Source organism: Rhinopithecus bieti, unplaced genomic scaffold, assembly GCF_001698545.2.
Source record: "Rhinopithecus bieti isolate Rb0 unplaced genomic scaffold, ASM169854v2 scaffold_15776, whole genome shotgun sequence".
Taxonomy (NCBI): Eukaryota; Metazoa; Chordata; class Mammalia; order Primates; family Cercopithecidae; genus Rhinopithecus; species Rhinopithecus bieti.
In genome coordinates, this window is record NW_016808836.1 from 1,429,301 (window position 1) to 1,452,338 (window position 23,038).

Here is a 23,038-nt window from a genome sequence, read left to right on the forward strand (position 1 = left end):
TCTCGGCCTCCCAAAGTGCTGGGATTACAGGCTTGAGCCACCACGCCCGGCCGAAGCCATGATCCTTTGGAGGAGAAGAGGCACTCTGGTTTTTCAAGTTTTCAGCTTTTCTTCTCTGGTTTTTCCCTATCTTTGTGGTTTTACAGCATTTTTGATGCTGGTGACCTACAGATGGGGTTTTGGTGTGGATGTCCTTCTTGTTGATGTTGATGCTATTCCTTTCTGTTTGTTAGTTTTCCTTCTAACACTCAGGTCCCTCAGCTGCAGGTCTGTTTAAGTTTGCTGGAGGTCCACTCCAGATGCTGTTTGCCTGGGTATCACCAGCGGAGGCTGCAGAACAGCAAATATTGCAGAACAGCAAATATTGCTGCCTGATCCTTCCTCCAGAAGCTTTATCCCAGAGGGATACCCACCTGTATGAGGTATCTGTTGGCCCCTATTGGGAGCTGTCTCCCAGTTAGGTCAGGGACCCACTTGGGGAAGTAGGCTGTTGGTTCTCAGAGCTCAAACACTATGCTGGGAGAACCACTGCTCTCTTCAGACCTGTCAGACTGGGATGTTTAAGTCTGCAGAAATTTCTGCTGCCTTGTGTTCAGCTATGCCCTGCCCCCAGAGGTGGGGTTTACAGAGGCAGCAGGCCTTGCAGAACTGTGGTGGGCTCTGCCCAGTTTGAGCTTCCCAGCCACTTTGTTTACCTATTCAAGCGTCAGGAATGGTGGACACCCCTCCCCCTGCCAGGCTGCTGCCTCCCAAGTCGATCTCAGACTGCCGCACTAGCAGTGAGCAAGGCTCTGTGGGCATGGGACCCGTGGAACCAGGCGCAGGATATAATCTCCTGGTGTACCGTTTGCTAAGACCATTGGAAAAGCACAGTATTTGGTTGGCAGCCTCCCGATTTTCCAGGTACAGTCTGTCATGGCTTCCCTTTGCTAGGAAAGGGAAATCCCCTGACCCCTTGTGCTTCCCGGGTGAGGCGATGCCCCGTGCTGCTTCAGTTCACCCTCCTTGGGCTGCACCCACTGTCCAACCAGTCCCAGTGAGATGAACCAGGTACCTCAGTTGTAAATGCAGACGTCAAAGTCTGCATTGATCACACTGGGCACCACAGACCAGAGCTGTTCATATTCAGCCATCTTGGAACAGAATTGAGATTTGCTTTTTTCTTTGATTTATTTTTCCTTTTATTTTAGGTTCAGTGGTACATATGCAGATAAAGTTGTGCCATGGGTTTTGTGGTAAATATGATTTCTTCATCTGGGTACTAAGCATAGTACTCAATAGTTATTTTTTTGCTCCTGTTATAACTTTCACCCTCCACCCTCAAGTAGGTCCCAGTGTGTGTTGTTCCTCTCTTGGTGTCCATGAGTCTCATCATTTAGTTCACTCTTATAAGTGAGAACATACCATATTTGGTTTTCTGTTCCTGCATTAGTTTGCTGAGAATAATGACTTCCAGCTCCATCCATGTTAATGCAAAAGATATAATCTCACTCTTTTGTAGGACTGCATAGTATTCCATTGCGTACATGTACCACATTTTCTGTATTTAATCTGTCCTTGATGAGCATTTAGGTTCATTCCATGTCTTTGCTATTGTGCATAGTTTTGCAATGAACATTCCTGTGTGTATGTCTTTATGGCAGAATTATTTCTATTCTTCTGGGTATACACCCAGTGATGGGATTGCTGGGTTGAATGGTAGTTCTGTTGTTAGCTGAGGAATCACCACGCTGCTTTCCACAATGGGTGAACTAATTTACACTTCTACCAACAATGTGTAAGTGCTCCCTTTTCTTCATAACCTTGTCAGTATCTGTCCTTTTTTGACTTTTTAATAAGAGCCATTCTGACTTGTGTGAGATGGTATCTCATTTTGGTTTTAATTTGTTTTTCTCTAATGTTTAGTGATGTTAAGCTTTTATTATATGCTTTTTGGCCACCTGTATGTCTACTTTTGAAAAGTGTCTGTTCCTGTCCTATGCTCATCTTTTTTGTTGTTGTTTTAAAACAGGTCTCACTCTGACATACAGGCTGGAGTGGTGTGGCACTGTCTCAGCTCACTGCACCCTCTGGCTCCTGGGTTTAGGTGATCCTCCCAGCTCAGCCTCCTGAGTAGCTGGGACTACAGTCTCATGTCACCATGCCAGGCTAATGTTTTCTAATTTTAGTATAGTCGGGTTTTTGCCATGTTACCCAGCCTGTCCTCAAATTCCTGGGCTCAAGCCATCCACCAGCCTTGGCTGCCCAACGTGCTGGAATTACAGGCATGAGCCATTGTGCTAAGCCCTTTACCCACTTTTTTATGGGTTTATTTTTTTCTTTCTTGTAAAGTTGTTGAAGTTTCTTATAGATTCTCAGATACTAGATCTTCTTCAGATACATAGTTTGAAAATATTTTCTCACATTCTGTAGGTGTGTTGTAGTTCTCTCATTCCAGCGTGTTTCTAGTTTTGGATTTTACATTTAAGTCTTTAATCCATCTTGAAATGATTTTTGTATATGATTTAAAGAAGGAATTCAGTTTCAGTATTCCGCATATGGCTAGCCAGTTCTCCTAGCATCATTTCTTGAACAGGGAGTCTTTTCTTCATTGCTTGTTTGGTCAGATTTGTTGAAGATCAGATAGTTGTAGGTGTATGGCCTTATTTCTGGGGTCTCCATTCTGTTCCATTGGTCTGTCTGAGACCACCATATTTGGCAGGCTGGTCTCAAGTTATCTTCTGACCTCATGAAAGGCCTGCCTCAGCCTCCCAAAGTGCTGGGATTACAGGCATGAGCCACCGTGCCCGGCCCTTTTGCTCACTTTTTAATGGAGTTGTTTGTCTTTTCTTGCAAAGTTACTAAAGTTCCTTATAGATGCTAGATATAAGACTTTTTTCAGATACAAACTTTTCAAATATTTTCTCCCATTCTGTAGATTGTCTGTTGACTCTGTTGATAGTTTCTGTTGCTGTGCAGAAGCTCTTTAGCTTAAATAAATCCATTGTCAATTTTTGCTTTTCTTGTGATTGCTTTTGGCATCTTTGTCATAAAACTTTTTTCCATTTCTACATTCAGAATGATATTGCCTATGTAGTTTTCCAGGGTTTTTATAGTTTTGCATTTACATTTAAGTCTTTAACCCATATTGAGTTGATTTTTCTATATAATGTGAGGAAGAAGTTCAGTTTCAATCATCTGCATATGACTAGCCAGTTACTCAGAACCATTTCTTGAATAGGAAATCATTTTTACATTGCTTGTTTGGTCAGCTTAGTCGAAAGTCAGATGGTTGTAGGTGTGCGACCTTATTTCTGGGCTCTCTTTTCTCTCCCACTGGTCTGTGTGTCTGTTTTTGTACCAGTACCATACTGTCCAGTTACTGTGGCCCCGTAGTACAGTTTGATGTTGGGTAATGTGATGTTTCCAGCTTAGTTCTTTTTGCTTAGAATTGTCTTGGTTATTCAACTCATTCTTGGTTCCATGTGTATTTTAAAATAGTTTTTTCTAATTCTATGAAGGATTTCATAGGTAGTTCAATAGAAATAGCATTGAATCTGTCCATTTCTTTGGGCAGTATGGCTGTTTTAATGACAATGACTCTTGTTATCTAAGAGTATGGGATGTTTTTCCATTTGTTTGGGTCATCTCTGGTTTTTTAAGCAGTGTTTTGTAATTCTCAGGGTAACAATCTTACACCTCCTGGTTAGCTGTATTTCTAGGTATTTTATTCTTTTTATGGCAATTGTGAATGAGACTGCAGTCCTGATTTGGCCCTGTGCTTCACTGTTGTTGGCATATAGGAGTTCTAGTGATTTTTGCACATTGATTTTGTGTCCTGAAACCAGCTTAAGAATTGTTTGGGCGGTGACTATGATATTTTCTAGATATGGAATCAGGTCTGCAAATAGGGATTGTTTGACCTCCCTTTCTGTTTGGATGCCCTTTCTTTCTTTCTCTTGCCTGATTGCTCTGGCCAGAACTTCCAACACTATGTTGAATAGGAGGGGTGAGAGAGGGCACTGCAGAAATTGTGGTCTGAAAATCCAAATTCAATTCCTGCTCCATTCATCATACATTTTTTGAGGTGTGATTTATCAAATACAAAACAAAACAAAACAAAAAATTTCTCTGTTAATTCTGTCTTATTGACCCCTCACTTGCAAATAGAGGCCCGTATGCACCAGAGCTCAGCACCACGGACAGCACCACAGAAGAAAGCTTTGTGAGACTTGGACATCAAGGACAACATTATCAAAGAGTAGATTTATTCTTTGGGGGCTTTCAGCAAAAACCGAAAAGCCCTAAAGACCTTTCAGTAGGTAAGCTTTCAGAGTGCAGAAATAACCTACTGTGTTTTGAGCAATGATGTATTTGCTGGGAGAAGACCATGAATTTGAGTTGACAAGCATGAAAGAGACATTGAGTAAGTCTCCAGAGGCAAATAAAAAATCATTTGTTCAACATTGGTTCCTTGGCTCTATGTCTTCTCTTTTTATTTGAGACATCACTCCTGGCCACCATGAGCATAGGGTAGTAGCTGGTATGAAGATGAGTGTAACAGATGGCCTAAATGAGCTGAACTGAACTGGTGAATATCAGTCAAGAAAAGGCAGTCACTGTGTGTTTGTATAGTAGGGGCAGCATGTAGGACACTGTAGGTTATTCAAATACAATGGGCATCATCCAGCGACATGTAGATATGAAATCAAATTCATGTTCTGCTCAGAAATTCATGGGTTCCAAGATAGTTTTTATCCACTCAGAGCAAGAATTGCCTAATTCCCCAAGAAATGATTTCCATGCTGATGAGGGGCCTACGAACCATCATCAAAATAGAGAGGTGACCAAAACTGTGAGAGGGATGATATAAGGAGGAAAGTGTACCTAACAAGAACCTGAGACTTTCCAGTGAAAGTGGAGGGAATTTCAGTTCATACAGGAAAGCAACAAGAAAGAGAGGCATGAAGGTGTCATTTACTGTATATTGACACCTCAAGGTATCTGGATATTAGCTTAAAGGAGGGCAAGGAGAGAGGCATACCCATGAGTAAGGTTGGAGCTGAACAAGCTGTGGCAATGAACATGGAAAGAGAGGATGAAGATGATCAAGTTGACACCTGTGATAGGCCCTGCAGACAAAGAGGCTATTTGTTGAGATCCTTTTCAATCTGCATTGTTTGGGTTTTAGGTAATATATTGTTTATCTTCTCATAAACAGTTCTCTATTTGTGCTGTGAACCAGATGACAACAGCTTTTATAGAGGGAAAAGGGCTGTCATTGTGCCTACTTGGTAGGAGTTCTAAGAAGCTGACAGTAGAAGGTGGAGCCAATTGTTGCAGAGAAACATTTTCAGAAAAGATGAAAATAGGAATCTGCTGATTTCAGCAATGATGAACCAGTGACGGATGTCTATTTTGTTTGTTTGTTTGTATTGGTTTGTTTTAATTTTATTCATGTACAAAAGCTAGCATGATTTCTTTCACTGAGTGGATGTCTTGCTTATTAATTCAAGGAACATCACTTAATCCAACTTAAAGAGACCTATATCCTTTAAGTACTTATGGAAGCAGAAGCGGCACATATCAAGACAATATTTTCAGACAAGGCAATGCTGGTTTGAGCAGATGCAACAAGGGTAAGAACCCTGGCTGAGTTTTTTTTGTGGGTGGCTCCAGTAGAGCTGTTGGTGACCCGTCTTGCTTTCAGGGTGCTGCTTATTATCTTTTGCCCCTCTAAAATAAATGTGTTCACTGCATTTTCCTACATCTGTTTTAGTCTTGTATGATTAATTTGTATAGGGCAGATAATGTATTTCTTTAGTGCTTATGTTGAAAGAAAGTGCATCTGATCATTTGTAGTCACTTCATGGACACCCGATCCTGATGGGATGATAACATTGTGGACATCAATCTGAGCCTGTTTCTATAATTGTATTGCCTTCAGTGGTTCCTTACAGGATTAGTGCTTTTGGTATATGGGAAACATGTAAGCCAGTGAGGACTGAATGGAAATAGTTGCCAAGGATGCTCCCTCATGACTACATGTCAAAATAACCACATCTTATGAAACCCCCCTCCCTTGATTTGGGCTTGTGTATGGCTCAGTTTGATCAATATAATGTCATAGAAGTGACACTGTCCACCTTTCAAAGCCAGGTCCAATGATGCCTTGCACCTTCTTCCTGAGCCTTCTGGAAGGCTTTCTTTGGTGGCAGCCAATCGTCATTCCTTAAGTCTAAGAACCATGAGACTCTTATGATTTGAGGGAATTCAAGGCATGAATGGGGAAGTGACGTAGGGAAGGAGATAATCAGCCGGCCCGTAGGTGTTCACCCAGCCCTCGTGTTGAGTCAGACATGAGTGAAGCATCCTCTGGAATCCCAAACTAAAAGACACTTCAGAAAACATGACTTTCACCACATGATCTACTACCCACATGAGTCCAGTTAACCCAGAAAGATCAGAGTAAATGATTTCTCTAAGCCAACATGTGTTGGGAGATTTGCTGTGCTGCAATGCCTAATGAAACAGCAGCAAAGCAAGATCGGCTTACTGTGTCCATGTGTATGAATTGTGTCCATCCCAAAAATAAACTACATATTTTCTGATCTAAAACCATGACCACTTGTTTTAAAACAGAAATCCAAGGATTCTGCCACATACTTTGGAAAAAATCTCATAATAATTATTATTATTTTTTAGTTTTTTAAAAAATTGTACTTTAGTTCTGGGTTACATGTGCAGAACGTGCAGTTTTGTTACATAGATATACACGTGCCGCGGTGGTTTGCTGCACCCATCAACCTGTCACCTACATTAGGTATTTCTCCTAATGTTATCCCTCCCCTAGCCCCCACCCCCAAACAGGCCCCGGTGTGTGATGTTCCCCTCCCTGTGTCCATGTGTTCTCGCTGTTCAACTCCCACTTATGAGTGAGAACATGTGGTGTTTGGTTTTCTGATCTTCTGATAGTTTACAGAGAATGATGGTCTCCAACTTCATCCATGTCCCTGCAAAGGACATAAACTCATCCTTTATTATGGCTGTATAGTATTTCATGGTGTATATGTGCCACAGTTTCTTAATCCAGCCTATCATTGATTGACTTTTGGGTTGGTTCCAAGTCTTTGCTATTGTGAATAGTGCCACAATAAACACACATGTGCATGTGTCTTCATCATGGAATGATTTATAATCCTTTGGATATATGCCCAGTAATGGGATTGCTGGGTCAAATGGTATTTCTAGTTCTAGATCCATGAGGAATTGCCACACTCTCTTCCACAATTGGGGTTCCTTTAGAGAAATCTTTGGACTCCTGTGATTCTCTAACTATTGCTTGGATTGAAATTTTCATGTGAGAAATCTGTCTTTTTGTAAAGCTCCTGCATGGCAGCCTGTACAGAGCCAGGTACCATGTTAACACACAATGAATATCCTGAAAATAATGGAAAGAATTAGGAAATTCCACGAGATGGTTCTTAAGTTACAAAATTTCTCCCCAAAGCCATGAGGTACATCTGTGTGGCTGTAAACAGCTACCTAACATTTCAGTGCAGTGAGTCATCTGAGATAGGGTAAAGATTTTGTCTCAGATTCTCTGATGTCGACAACGTGCTGTTGAAGGATGCTGTACGTAATGTCTTCTCAGACATTCTGGGGACCTGGTCATTCACTCATGGAGTCACAGGAAGGTTTATCCTATTTGATTTCTGGATGCCTCCCATAAAGTTCCTCAGGGCCTCTTGGGGGATGACCATTTCCTCTTTCCCTCTTAAAGCAAGAACCAAATTCTGGGAAGTTTGGTGATGTTTTAATGACCAACTGCAGGGAAAAGGGTGAGGAGAGATCATGCTGTTAGCAGGCTCTGGGGATCCTATGGTCACATGGAAAGAGGGATTCCTCAACAATGAGGTGTGTAGTCTTCTCCCTCAATTGCAGACAGACATTGAGATCAGGGAGACATCTTCCCACACTTGCACAGTCTTCACAGAACATGGTGGAAGTGGATGGGCAAAGATGTAATGGTGTTGGCCATTTATTATTACCTACAAGAGGAAAAATGCCTCAGAAAGGCAGTATGCCACCAAACAAACTTTCAGCCTTCTCTCCACTGTCGCCTAGTACCTACAACATCCCCTGAGAAAACTACTAGTTACATAACTGAACCCAAGATTCACACTTCTGTTTAAGATTAACTATTTGAGAGAGAGCTCACATTATTTCTAGTGTTTCCTCTCATTCCTCCAGCAAGTCTGTACCACTCTGTGTCACATTGTCTATGTTTGCTCAGCTTCCCATCTAGCTTAGAAAATTCCCGTGGCTAGTGACTGTGTTTCATGAACTTGAATCCCTGCATCTTGTACAGGGATTCAAATAGGATTAACATTGGATTATGTTCATTGAATGCATATATATCAGTTCCATGAACTATGACTGCCATTCCCTGCTGATGGCCCCGTTTCTCTTTGGAGTTGCCTAGATCTGGGCTGATGGTGGCCAAGAATAAAACTCAAATGTTGGAGAGGTAGAATTGGACAAGTGTTGCAAAACATAGGCTATCATTTTGAACAGTTTCTAAGCATAGAAAGAGATCCCTTACTGGAATCTGAATAAAATGTGAATCTTTTGCCCTACTCATAAGAAAGGGCCAGAACATTTGTAGATATTCTTCATTACTGAGGCTACAAAGTAACCTTCTATGTGTCAATTTGCTAAATTTAAAATGCACACATTTTCGAACCAGGTATTTCATTTATTTGTGGTTATCTTTCAATATAAGTAAGGGAGGTGGATAAAACAAAAGAATTGACTAGAAGTCTTAATACAGCACCATTAGTGAGAGCAAAATATTGGAAATAACCTCAAGACCCTTCAAAAGAGTCAAGATCAATAATTTTGGGTAATCCTTATAATGCAATATTATGCATTCTTTAAAAACTGAGGAAGCACCATTAATAGGTGATATCTTCAATATATATTATTTGACAACAAATCAACTCAGTTTTAAAGGTGTAATGTGTAGAGCAATGTATACTAGGATTTTCTTAAAAACAAATGAAATTATAGATCTATATGCTTCTATAAGCAATGATTTCCCGTGGAAGGAGAGCAGAGCAGGGGTAATGCTCTCAGGAATAAGATTGGGTCCAGGAGTGAGACAAAGACTTAATTTTTCATTAACTAAACAATTTTATTCTTATGAATATTGTATTCATTCAATGAAGTGAAAATTTAAATAGCAGTATAAGTAGAAATGAATACAGTGGGAAAAGACAGAGGAGATTCTTCACCTTGGGGGAAATGCCAGATGAGCTGATACTGATCACGATCAGATTTTGGAAAAGAACTGAGGATGGCAGTGCAAGCAGAGGGTGCTCTGTGATAAAAAGCCCGGGGCAAGAGTAGTTATGAGAAATGGGTCCTGAAAAACTATTGGGCCAGGCCAGGGAGAGCTGCCTCCTGCTTTGAGAACCCATGGAGGCTGGATACCGGGAGCTCCTGGGCACTCACCGGGTATTCATCGTCCAGCACCAAGATGCTCAGATCAAATGGTTTGCCGTCCTCAAAGAACACATTGCAGCATCTCCCCTCACTTCCAGGCCCCACACACGTGGCTGTCAATGACCAAACAATGGCCAAAGTGCACTCAGAAATGGAAGGTGATGTCTGAGTTCTCATTCATCCCAGTGTAGAATTCCACCTGCAGCTCTGGGTTACTGCTGAGGGCAAAGCACACAGTGTTGGGCAGACCCCTCCCTTGTGGGGCACACACTCAACACACACACAAATCCCTTCCTTCCTTTCCTCAAAGCAGAAAAAAGCCTCCCTGGTCTCCGTGGTGATACTGCAGGCCTGGTCCCTGTGGGGCTGTCTTAGCTCCTCATATATCCCCCAGGTGAGGAGATGCTCTGCCCCTCACAAGTTGGAAAGTGAGCCACAGTCACTTACCTGGGCCTATGCCTTGTCCATTCCCTGAAAATTTTATGCCACTTGATAAAGAGTCACAGCCCTAACCCCTGAGTGTTCTCCTCCCTTAGGCTGTGTGACTGACTGACAGTTCATCCACTGCAGGTCTCATGCCTGGTGCTGGAGGGTCTCCAGAACCTGCACCTGTATGGTGCCTCCATCCTGCCAACTAGACATTTCCACATCACTCACATGAGACCACCTCCTGAGTAAATATTCTCCTTTCTTTTCCACTCCTGTGCCATACAGTACTCACATGAAAGGGAGGATCAGTGTCCCTCTGATTTTCATGCAAGAACCAATGGACAAGGACACAGGCCTTCTGTGTGGCACCTGCTAGGGGACTGAGAGTGGGTGAAAGGGGCTGGGCCAGGTTCACCCTCCCCTTTTGTGACAGATTCCCATGATGCAGAAAATTAGGGATCAACAGGCAAACTGTGAGGACTTCCCTTTTTCACCCTATCACAGTCGGAACTCCATATTCCTAAAGACACTAGAGTCTCATAGTTAGGAGCTAGGATTCAGGAGCCAGGCTGCCTGGACTCCAGTCCTGATTCTGCCTCTTACTGGCAATGCCATCTTAGATCCATTAGTTGAACTCTGCTTAATTTAGTTTCCCGGGTACAAAGAGGATTATTTAAAACTCTTTTTGGCCGGGCGCGGTGGCTCAAGCCTGTAATCCCAGCACTTTGGGAGGCCGAGACGGGCGGATCACAAGGTCAGGAGATTGAGACCATCCTGGCTAATACGGTGAAACCCCGTCTCTACTAAAGAATACAAAAAAAAAAAAAAAAAAACTAGCCGGGCGACGAGGCGGGCGCCTGTAGTCCCAGCTACTTGGGAGGCGGAGGCAGGAGAATGGCATAAACCTGGGAGGCGGAGCTTGCAGTGAGCTGAGATCCAGCCACCGCACTCCAGCCTGGGCGACAGAGCCAGACTCCGTCTCAAAAACAAAAAACAAAAACAAAAAAACCTCTTTTTTCCTCCACTTTACTTTTATTTTTTGTCTTTATTAGTAATTCTTACTTTGAAGGGTTCCCATAGTCTGGATTCTTCTTTTCCACTCTGCCTGGGAAGAGACATCTACAGATCATACATTCTGCTCTCGTGAATGCTCACAAATGAGTCATTGGTAACTCCCAGTCCCCAAGATCCCCACCAGTTCTGCCATCCAGGATCCACATTGACGTATATGAGAAGATACATGGGTGCTTCATCAGAGGTCCTGATGTGTGAGGAGGAAACTTCACATGGACAGAAGGTCACATGCATGTTCCCAGTTCAACACCTAGTCACATCCCAGCGCACACACAACCACAGTCAAACAGAGCCACACCACTCACTGAGTCACACATGTCTGCTCACTGTCCATATAAAGATGTTTATGCATTGGTCTGGGTGTGCTCACACACACACTCACATCACAGACAGGAAGACAAAAACACAGTCACCCTCTTACACTCAGGCACATCGCAGCCATCCTGGTGGGCTCTCCACCTTTTACCTAAAGTAACATCATCTCAGTAGAGCTGACTCTTATCAGACACTATCACACCCTCACAGAGGGTTACACTGGTCCAGGATTCACACCCAACATCCCACAAACATCTCAGACACCATAGCCCCAGGGTCTCTTCCACAAACCCCCAATCTCAGTAAAGCATTCACAATAGAAACTCATATTTTCATCTCATAAAATCTCCCTTTTTCCACATTCTTTTATGTGACTTCAGATTACTGAAGGCTGTGCCTTTTTAACTCACAGGTAGTGGTGACATTTTTGCTTCCTTGGGTTGGTTCTTCTGAATTGTGTCCAGGCTTCTGTGTGAATCCCTTGGAGTTGCAGCATTGAATGGTCCCTGTCAGCTCTGCCCTCTGGCTTCTTTCCTGATTCCAAAGCCCTCTCAACAAGAATTTGCCACAGGGTGAGAAGGGGTAAGGTGTCAGAAACAGACTCAGTCACAACCACACTTGTTTGCAAGCCTGTGTCTGTGATGCAGCAGAAATGACAGTGGGGGAGGCACCAGGGGGAAGAAGGGGTCACCAGGGAAACGCACAGATAAGGACGATGGAGTGAGAATGAGGGATTGTAAAGTCCAGCCTCCATGCCTCTCATTAAGCCTTCTCTCCACTGTGCAGAATCTACCAAGAAGGTGTGCATTTTCCTAATTTGTACAATGGTAAAAATAGTGAGGACTCTGGTGGAAATTATTGGCAATGGAAGGTAACCCTTCTCTTTGCCTATAGAGGTTCTGGGAGGACACTGGCCTTGATCCTAAGCAGGACCTATGGAAGGAGGTAGAGAAAGCCCCTGTGTCCCCCTGATCCCACACTGGTCCCCTTGGCTCTGCTAGGTGAGGCCGGTTCCTATCTGCCTCTCACACAGCTGGGCTCTTAACTCCACCCTTTTCTTTTCTGAGTGTCCATGGGTATCACAATTGGAGAAAGTTGAGATTCTTGTCTAGTTCTTGATTTGTGTGTTCCTTATTTCCAGACTGTGTGAGGACAGGAGCAGGTACAGGTGATTGGACTTCAGTCACAATGCAGTCTTCTTCAACTGGTGTGGAGGACTCAAGTTCTCTGTTCATGACGAAAGGAAACATCCTTAAAACATATATTAGAACTTAAAGATCAAGTGAATTAAAATTCCCTTTCTCCCTTGCTTCTTTCTCCCTCTTACTTCATTTTTCTCTTCAGTTTTATTGCCAGTGAATTTAAACCATTGATAGAAAAAATGTATCCCAGTTGCCAAAGAGATGTATATTATGATGAGTAACCTTTTGAGGACCTGTCATAATGTTTTCCACAGCAGCCACACCATCTTACACTCCAAACAACAATGTTCAAGGGTTCCAGTTTATCCACATCCTCATACTTGTTAGTTGTCATTTTTTAAGTAATAGCCATCCTAATGAATGTGAAGTGGTATCTCGTGGTGCTTTTGACTTTCATTTCCCTAATGACTCATGATGTTGGGTATCTTTTCTTATGCATATTGGTCATTTGCCTGTCATTTATTTTTAATTTTTGTGGGTACATAGTAAGTGTATACATTTATGGGGTACATAAGATATGATACAAGCATGCAAATCATCACATCGTGGAGAATGGGGCAACCATCCCCTCAAGCATTTATCCTTTCTGTTGCAATGATGTTTGGGTGTTTCAAAATGTAAAACTATTTTTTTATTTTTATTTTTTATTTTTTTTTTGAGACGGAGTCTCGCTCTGTCGCCCAGGCTGGAGTGCAGTGGCCGGATCTCAGCTCACTGCAAGCTCCGCCTCCCGGGTTCACGCCATTCTCCTGCCTCAGCCTCCCGAGTAGCTGGGACTACAGGCGCCCGCCACCTTGCCCGGCTAGATTTTGTATTTTTTGGTAGAGACGGGGTTTCACCGTGTTAGCCAGGATGGTCTCGATCTCCTGACCTCATGATCCGCCCGTCTCGGCCTCCCAAAGTGCTGGGATTACAGGCTTGAGCCACCGCGCCCGGCCTCAAAATGTAAAACTAAATGACTACTGGGTAAATAACAAAATTAGGCAGAAATAAATAAGTTCTTTGAAACCAATGAGAACAGAAACACCACATACCAGAATCTCTGGGACACAGCTAAAGCAGTGTTCAGAGGGAAATTTATAGCACTAAATGCCCACAGGAGAAAGTTGGAAAGACCGAAAATCGACCCCCTAACATCAAAATTAAAAGAACTAGAGAAACAAGAGCAAACAAATTCAAAAGCTAGCAGAAGACAAGAAATAACTAAGATCAGAGCAGAACTGAAGGAGATAGAGACACAAGAAACCCTTCAAGAAATCAATTAATCCAGCAGTTGTTTTTTTGAAAGGATTAACAAAATAGATAGACCACTAGCCAGACAAATAAAGAAAAAAACAGAAAAGAAACAAATAGACACAATAAAGAAATGACAAAGGGGATATCACCACTGACCCCACAGATATACACACTACCATCAGAGAACACTATAAACACCTCTATGCAAATAAACTAGAAAATCTAGAAGAAATGGATAAATTCCTGGGCACATACACCCTCCCAGGACTAAACCAGGAAGAAGCCGAATCCCTGAAAAGATCAGTAACAAGTTCGGAAGTTGAGGCAGTAATTAATTGCCTACTAACCAAAAAAAGCCCAGGACCAGATGAATTCACAGCCAAATTCTACCAGAGGTACAAAGAGGAGTTGGTGCCATTCCTTCTGAAAGTATTCCAAACAATAGAAGAACAAGGACTCCTCCCTAACTCATTTTATGAGGCCAGCATTATCCTGATACCAAAAACTTGCAGAGACACAACAACAACAACAAAACAAAAAACAACAACAAAAAAAGAAAATTTCAGGCCATTATCCCTGAAGAATATCGATGCTCAAATCCTCAATAAAATACTGGCAAACTGAATCCAGCAGCACATCAAAACGCTTACCCACTACGATCAAGTTGGCTTCATCCCTGGGATGTAAGGCTGGTTCAACATACACAAATCAATGAACATAATCCATCACATAAAGAGAACCAATGACAAAAACCACACGATTATCTCAATAGATGCAGAAAAGGCCTTTGATAAAATTCAACACCCTTTCAGGCTAAAAACTCACAATAAACTAGATAGTGATGGAAGGTATCTCAAAATAATAAGAGCTATTCATAACAAACCCACAGCCAATATCCTACTGAATGGGCAAAAACTGGAAGCATTCCCTTTGAAAACCAGCACAAGACAAGAATGCCCTCTCTCACCACTCCTATTCAACATAGTATTGGAACTTCTAGCCAGGGCAATCAGGCAAGAGAAAGAAATAAATCATATTCAAATAGGAAGAGAGGAAGTCAACTTGTCTGACTCCATTCTATGGTTCCTGCTGTCTCCTGTTTCTTCAAATTTCATATCATTCATTGGGGTTTACATGAAAAAATAGAATATTTGATAAATATGAATTCCTCCAAAGAAAATTTTTTTTTGCCTACCCAAATTTAACCCAAGCCAATTTAAACTTCAAGCCTGAATCAAACAAAAGGAGAAAACAAAAGAAAACCTCAAAACATTTCTTTCAAGCTAGCTTTCCTTTCATTACGAAAGTTCTCCTATTCCACAATACCATTCCAGGTACCCATTACAACTGCTGCCTTTATTGCATCAGGAGTTTGCGTCAACATTGCTTTAGGGCATATGAGGTCATTTTTCACTCCTTTGTTGTTTACCCAGTATATGGGGGTTGTAATGTTTATCTCAGTCCTTGAATGATTTCTGAAGACACAAGGTCTTGCTATGTTGCCCAGGCTGGCTATGAACTCCTGGGATCAAGTGATCCTCCTGCCTCAGCCTCTGAAGTGGTTGGAACTACAGGCCCACGCCACTGTGCCGGGCTGGGCATGTAAATTTGAAGTGAATGATTAAACATGCATCTAGTTGAAAACATGGCAGACCAGTAACAGAAAAGCTACAATGTGTTTTTGAAACTATAAAGTGAATGGTTTCTTGGGAAAAATTGTGACTTTGAATATCCGTTGTTGAAATCAATCAGAATAAACTATATTTCGCTTGCATATTCTTAAAATGAATTATTAAATTTTTCAGAAGTAAGTGGTATATAGAAATACCATTTTGCAATGTTAATCTGTGTGAATCTTTGGAGAAAGTGGTTTCATTATAGGTGCATAATGCACTCTCAATATTTTAAACAAATTGTTCACTCTTCCATTTAAGGTATAACGGTTTCTTGTATAAAATGACTGGATGCATATAAAGGAATTATGTTGTCTTGTGCTTTTAACCCAATTTCAGTAATTACTATATCTCATGTTTATAATAGTTTTGTTAGATGAGAGGACCAAATGAAAGTATTTTATGTTTTCTCATCACTTTAGATTTTATCATTGCGTAAATTATTTTGTTTTTAGCATTTCCTAACAGGAATGCTTAATCATTTTTAAGTACACATAATTTCTTCTGTGCCATTTAAATAAAATATTTTATAACTTAAAAAAACCAAACCAAACCAAACCAAACAAAAACAAAACAAAACAAAACAACATTCCCAATAGGAAGGAAAGCAGTTCCAGTAAACCACCCTAACTAAAACCCCAATAGCTCAGGAAACGAATGAAAAAGAAGCCAATTTTTAAATGCATTTTAAGAGACCTATGAAAATGAACCAAAAGCCAGGTAAGAATTTTGTAGCCTTTATGGAGTGGCCAAGAGAGGCATTAATAGAGTACACCTCCTTATCCCCTAATTCAGTGGAGGAACAGCTCATTCTGAAAAAGAAGTTTATTATACAGGTAGTTCCCAATATTAAAAGAAAACTACAAAAGCAAGCTATAGGACCAAATAGCACCTCAGAGAGCCTCCTGAAGGTGGCGACTTTTTTCTTTTCTAATAGGGACCAGGAAGAGTCCCCAGAAAGGGGAAAATTTTCGGAGAACAACAGAGACTTCAGCAGCAGCTTTGCAAGCTTGTAAAGTCCAGAATTCCCAAAGTGTATCTGCTAGTTGCTATTGGCATGGCAGACCACGGCCTTTTTAAAACAAATACCCAGGCAGCAAGATGAAGCAACCTCAACCCTGTTCAGGTTGTGGCAAAAACCACTGGAAACAGAACTGCCCCCAGAGGCAGAGGTCACTGGGTTCAAAACCAGTCTCACAGGTGGTTCAGCAGGACTGATGGATCCGAGGGCTTAAACCTTAGCTCCAGGGGCTCTAATTGCCAGTATAGCACAGGATCCCCGGATAATTCTGGAAATTAAAGGTATGAAAGCAAACCTCCTTTTAAACACTAGAGCCCATCTCTCTCTTCTCTCTAATCCAGGCCTCCCTTTTAAGATAGCACAACTGTAAGGGACATCTCAGGAAAACCTCGAATCCAATAGTTTTCTCAACCTTAGCTGTAGTTAGAAAGACTTATTTACACATGCTTCCAAGTCATTGTCATAATAGCTCTACTAGTCAGAAAAGCCTCCAAGTTAACCCTAGGAAATAATTCAGCTGTTTACAGCCCACATAATGTGGCAGGATCACTGTCCTCTAAGGGGAGCTCTTAGCTAGCAAACAGCCGGTAAAGCAAGAAGTGCATAAGGCAGGATAAGCAGTAATCACTCTCCCCAAACACAAGCCCTCAATTAGCTGAGCTACTCTTACAAGAGCATTTAAGTTAAGCAAGGAAATGGTAGCTAACATTTCTACTAACTCCAAGTGTGCTTTCCTAATTTTCCATGCTCATGCTGCCATTTAAAAGAAAAGGCACTTTCTTACCACTAATGAATCTCCCATAAAACATCACCAGAAAATTAACAGGTTACTATCCTTACTTTTTCTTACACATGAAATAGTAGGGATGCATTGTAGGGAACATCAAAAGAGAACAAATAAGGTAGCCAAAGGAGATAAATTAGCTGATCAGCCAGCTAAGCCAGAGGCAAGGAAACCTCAAGCCATTAACAAAACTAGCAAAAGCCCAAAGAAATAAAACCACCTCTATTTAACCCAGGAAATTTAGTCTTTCTTTTTCCTTAAGCCAAGCTGGGAAGGGACCTACATTGTTCTTATTTCAACCCTTTTGTAAGTAAAATTTACAGGAATCAACTCCTGAATACATCTCACTCAAGTCAAAGCCTAAAAAGCTGAGGGAGCCGCCCCTGACAGTCCAGAGAATCATCCAGAATATCAATTGTGGAAAATAAAAAATCATAAGCTAAAATCACAAAATTAAGAAACTGACTAAGGGCTACTCATTTTACTCAGTCCCACGTTTACTTAAACAGATAATATTTGTCATGTTCACACTTTACTCTCAAAATTTGACACCAAATAATAAAACTTATTTTTAATTCATATTTGCAGGAAATTTTAATGCTACATGAAATTGCAATTGTAACTCTGTAAATCCCCAAAGGGAAATGTTTTACCTTGGGCAAGTAAGGTTTTAAATAATTTTTTTTACTACACCAGTCTTGTGGCAATTGTTATAGTCACGCTACTATTTGCAATAAAACTATACACTGTGGCACCCATAATGTGGAATTCTGGTTGCAAAATTCTGATTCGTGCTCCATGAGAATCTAATGCCGGCTGATCTGTCAGGAGGCCACTCATGGGGTAATGCTTACCTGCTGCTCACCTCCTGCTGTGTGGCTCCATTCCTAACAGGTCACAGATTGTTACTGGTCTGTGGCTTGGGAGTTGGGAACCCCTGCTCTGGGGTATATCCCTTTCAGGTTCCAACTAAAAGCCTAACTCTCTCTCTCACTTGGCAGGCACCAACATACAATTTTTGTATCTTCAGATCCACAAGACTGATAGAAGTTCTACTCTGCCACCACGTAAGAATCAACATCTAATTTACAGTACTATTTTAATTTTCCCAGTTGTATAAAAGCATGTCCTTTATAGCTGTTTTAAAATCCATCACTCAATCAGGTTTCATGTACTTTGTTGCTATGCTTCTTTAGTCTCTTTTAAACCAGAACACTCTCCCTGCCTTGTTATGACATTTTTGACGCTTTTTGAATTTGTCATATATGATGCTCCAAAAATGCAAATGAGCTTGGTGTGTATGAGAAATTGAAAGGAGGTCAGTATATCAGGTTTTTCTTGTACCACATGATATCCTTTCAGCCCTACCTCTTCATCCAGCCATTACTAAGTTGACCAGGCCTAGAGAGTTTTTCACTAGCTTCATGCAAGTGCACACTGACAGTGCCTTTCCTTAGTGTCTATCTTTCCAGTACCTTCCTCTTTCCAGCACTGGGCTTCTTTGAGATGGTGGAATACGACCCTTGCAGAAATACTCTCAGCAGCCATGCATCTGCACACCAAAATTGTGGGAGACTTAATGCCAATAGGATGACTTTTTAACAACTGGGGATGGGGGCAGATGGATAAATACTTCCTTTCATCTTCTGGGCACACAGTACTAAGAAACATTTCCTATTTGGTGGAGAAGGGTGGAAACCAACTTTAGGCCAGAAAAAGTCATAGAAAGAAGCTGGATCTTTATTATGAGAACCTATATCTCTTATTGGGCACATCACAATAAAGATCCATTGCTGATAAGTGATGTAGTGATTACCCATGGCATACTTAGTATCACAATTACTAAGAATAGTCACCTGTGCTTTATGGGCAGAAAGTACTGAGAGAAGGTGAAGGACTCCAGTAGCTGTGGCACTAGAATGGTAGGGGTATGATGGTAATCATAGGATTGTGGAAGTACTTGTTTTGGTTTTAACAGCATTGGAATTCTTTTTTAAAAAAGAAAAAAGAATGAAAGAAAGAAGGAAAGAAAAAGAGGGACACATTAATGCCCACCAACTACCAATTCAAGGCACATTTGGAACACTAGATGTTCCTGGTGATAGCATTTAAAGAAACCCTCACATCCTACAAGCACAGGGAAGAGAGTGCTGAGTGCTGAAACTCATATGGAGAATCTAATTTCAAAAAACATGGCATACCTGCAAAGGAAAATGACTGCATGGTCCCAACAACTCCCAGATGTCAAAGTTAATGTTGTGATGGTGAAACTACAGTAATCAGAATACATTGATATTGGCTTAAAAATAAACTTATAGACCATTGGAACAGAACTGAGAGTTCAGAAATAAACCTAAACATTCACTGTAAATTGATTTCAACAAGGGTACCAAGACCATTCAGTGTGGGAAGGAATTGTCTCTTGAATAAATGATTTTTGTTTTTTTTTTTGTTTGTTTGTTTGTTTTTAAGTTTTATTTTAAGCTTTATGTTCAGGGGTACATGTGCAGGATGTGCAAGCTTGCCTGTCATGGAGTTTTGTTGTACTGAATATATACATGTAAAAGAATGAAGCTGGACCCTCACCTTATACCATACACAAAAATAAACTCAAAATGTGTACCCAGTATATTTCATTGCGACTGGACAGTGGGTGCATCCCACGGACAGCGAGCCGAAGCAGGGTGGGACATCACTTCACGTGGGAAGTGCAAGGGGTTGGGGAATTATCCCCTCTACCCAAGGGAAGCAGTGAGGGACTGTGCCTGAGGAATGAAGAGCTCCAGCCTAGACACTGCACTTTTCCCAGTCTTCGCAACCCGCCGACCAGGAGATTCCCTCTGGTACCTACACCACCAGGGCCCTGGGTTTCAAGCACAGAAGCAGTGCTTGGAATACTCCAGTGGTGCCTGGAATGCCAGTGAGACAGAACCATTCACTCGCCTGGAAAGGGGGCTGAAGCCAGGGAGCCAGACTCCCTGGGAAAGGAGGCTGAAGCCAGGGAGCCAAGTGGTCTAGTTCAGCTGGTCTCACCCCCATGGAGCCCAGCAAACTAAGATCCACTGGCTTGAAATTCTCCCAGCCAGCAAAACAGTCTGAGCTCAATCTGGGACAGTCGAGCATGGTGAGGGCAGGGGCATCTGCCATTGCTGAGGCTTGAGTAGGTAGTTTTCCTCTGACAGGGTAAAGTCACCGGGAATTTCTAAAGGGGCAGAGCCCACCACAGCTCAGCAAGGCCACTGCAGAAGGGTATCTCTGAAAAAAAGGCAGCAGCCCCAGGCAAAGATTTATAGATAAAACCCCCATCTTCCTTGGACAGAGCACCTGGGAGAAGGGCGGCTGTGGGTGCAGCTTCAGCAGACTTAAACGACCTTGCCTGATGGCTCTGAAGAGAGCAGCAGACCTCTCAGCACAGCATTCAAGCTCTGCCAAGGGTCAGCCTGCCTACTCAAGTGGGTCCCTGACCCCTGTGCCTCCTGACTGGGAGACACCTCTCAGTGACACCTCATACAGGAGACCTCTGGCTGACATCTAGCGAGGGCCCCGCTAGGACGAAGCATCCAGAGGAAAGAACAGGCAAAAATCTTTGCTGTTCTGCAGCCTCCACTGGTGATACCCAGGCAAACAGGCTCTGGAGTGGACATCCAGCAAACTCCAGCAGACTTGCACCAGAGGGGACTGACTGTTAGAGGCCCCACCTGAAGGTCACCAACATCAAAGACCAAGGTAGATAAATCCGCGAAGATGGAGAGAAACCAGCACAAAAAGGTTGAAAATTCAAAATACCAGAACGCCTCTTCTCCTCCAAAGGATCAGAACTCCTTGCCAGCAAGAGAACAAAACTTGTCGGAGAACGAGTTTGACGAGTTGACAGAAGTAAGCTTCAGAAGGTGGGTAATAACAAACTCCTTGGAGCTAAAGGAGCATGTTCTAACCCAATGTAAGGAAGCTAAGGACCTTGAAAAAAGGCTAGATAATTGCTAACTAGAATAACCGGTTTAGAGAGGAACGTAGATGACCTGACAGAGCTGAAAAACACAGCATAAAAACTTCGTGAAGCATAAACAGGTATTAATAGCGGAATCGATCGAGTGGAAGAAAGGATATCAGCAATTGAAGATCAAGTTTATGAAATGAAGCGAGAAGAGAAGATTGCAGAAAAAGGATGAAAAGTAACGAACAAAGCCTCCAAAAATTTGGGATCATGTGAAAAGACCAAATCTACATTTGATTGGTATACCTGAAAAGTGATGAGGAGAATGGAACCAAGTTTGAAAACACTCTTTAGGATATTATCCAGGAGAATTTCCCCAACTTAGCAAGACAGGCCAACATTCAAATTCGGGAAATGCAGAGAACATCACAAAGAAACTCCTCAAGAAGAGTAACCCCAAGACACATAGTCGTCAGATTCACCAAGGTTGAAATGAAGGAAAAAATGTTAAGGACAGCCAGAGAGAAAGGCTGGGTTACTCACAAAGAGAAGCCCATCAGACTAACAGTGGATTTCTTGTCAGAAACCCTACAAGCCAGAAAAGAGTGGGTGCCAATATTCAACATTCTTAAATAGAAGAATTTTCAACCCAGAATTTCATATCCAGCCAAACTACACTTCATAAGTGAAAGAGAAATAAAATTTTTACAGACAAGCAAAAGCTGAGAGATTTTGGCACCACCAGGCCTGCCTTACAAGAGCTCATGAAAGAAGCATTAAGCATGGAAAGGATAACCAGTACCAGCCACTGCAAAAACATACCAAATTGTAAAGACCATTGACACTATGAAGAAACTACATCAATCAATGGGCAAAATAACCAGCTGGCATCATAATGACAGGATCAAATTAACACATAACAATATTAACCTTAAATGTAAATGAGCTAAATGTCCCAATTAAAAGACACAGAGAGGTGAATTGGATTAAGAGCCAAGACCCATCAGTATTCAGGAGACCCATCTCACCTGCAAAGACACACATAGGCTCAAAATAAAGGGATGGAGGAATATTTAACAAGCAAATGGAAAGAAAAAAAGAGAAAGAAGTGGGAGTTGCAATCCTGGTGTCTGATAAAACAGACTTTAAGCCAACAAAGATCAAAAGAGACAAAGAAGAGCATTACATAATGATAAAGGGATCAACGCAACAAGAAGAGCTAACTATCCTAAATATATATGCACCCAATACAGGAGTACCCAGATTCGTAAAGCAAGTCCTTAGAGACTTACAAAGAGACATAGACTCCCACACAATAATAGTGGGAGACTTTAACACCCCACTGTCAATATTAGGCAGATCAACGAGACAGAAAGTTAACAGGGATATCCAGGATTTGAACTCAGCTCTGCACCAAGCGGACCTAACAGACATCTACAGAACTCTCCACCCCAAATCAATAGAATATACATTCTTCTCAGCACCTCATTGCCCTTATTCTAAAACTGACCACATAGTTGGAAGTAAAGCACTCCTCAGCAAATGTAAAAGAACAGAAATTATAACAAACTGTCTCTCAGACCACAGTGCAATCAAACTAGAACTCAGGATTAAGAAACTCACTCAAAACAGCTCAACTACATGGAAACTGAACAACTTGCTCCTGAATGACTACTGGGTACATAACAAAATGAAGGCAGAAATAAAGATGTTCTTTGAAACCAATGAGAACAAAGGCACAACATACCAGAATCTCTGGGACACATTTAAAGCAGTATGTAGAGGGAAATTTATAGCACTAAATGGCCACAAGAGAATGCAGGAAAGATCTAAAATCGACAATCTAACATCAAAATTAAAAGAACTAGAGAAGCAAGAGCAAAC

General features: G+C 41.8%; 1 protein-coding gene across 1 annotated transcript in view; it reads right to left on the reverse strand.

Moving 5' to 3' along the window:
- Positions 1-11,135, reverse strand: part of LOC108538995 (galectin-16) — a 21,118-nt gene extending 9,983 nt beyond the window's left edge. The window contains exons 1-3 of the mRNA XM_017887355.1: positions 11,111-11,135; positions 9,496-9,599; positions 7,740-7,806 (exon numbers count right to left, since the gene is read on the reverse strand). Coding sequence (XP_017742844.1) covers positions 7,740-7,806; positions 9,496-9,599; positions 11,111-11,135 — 196 coding nt within the window. The remainder of the gene's footprint in view (positions 1-7,739; positions 7,807-9,495; positions 9,600-11,110) is intronic.
- Between the last annotated feature and the right edge of the window lie 11,903 nt (positions 11,136-23,038).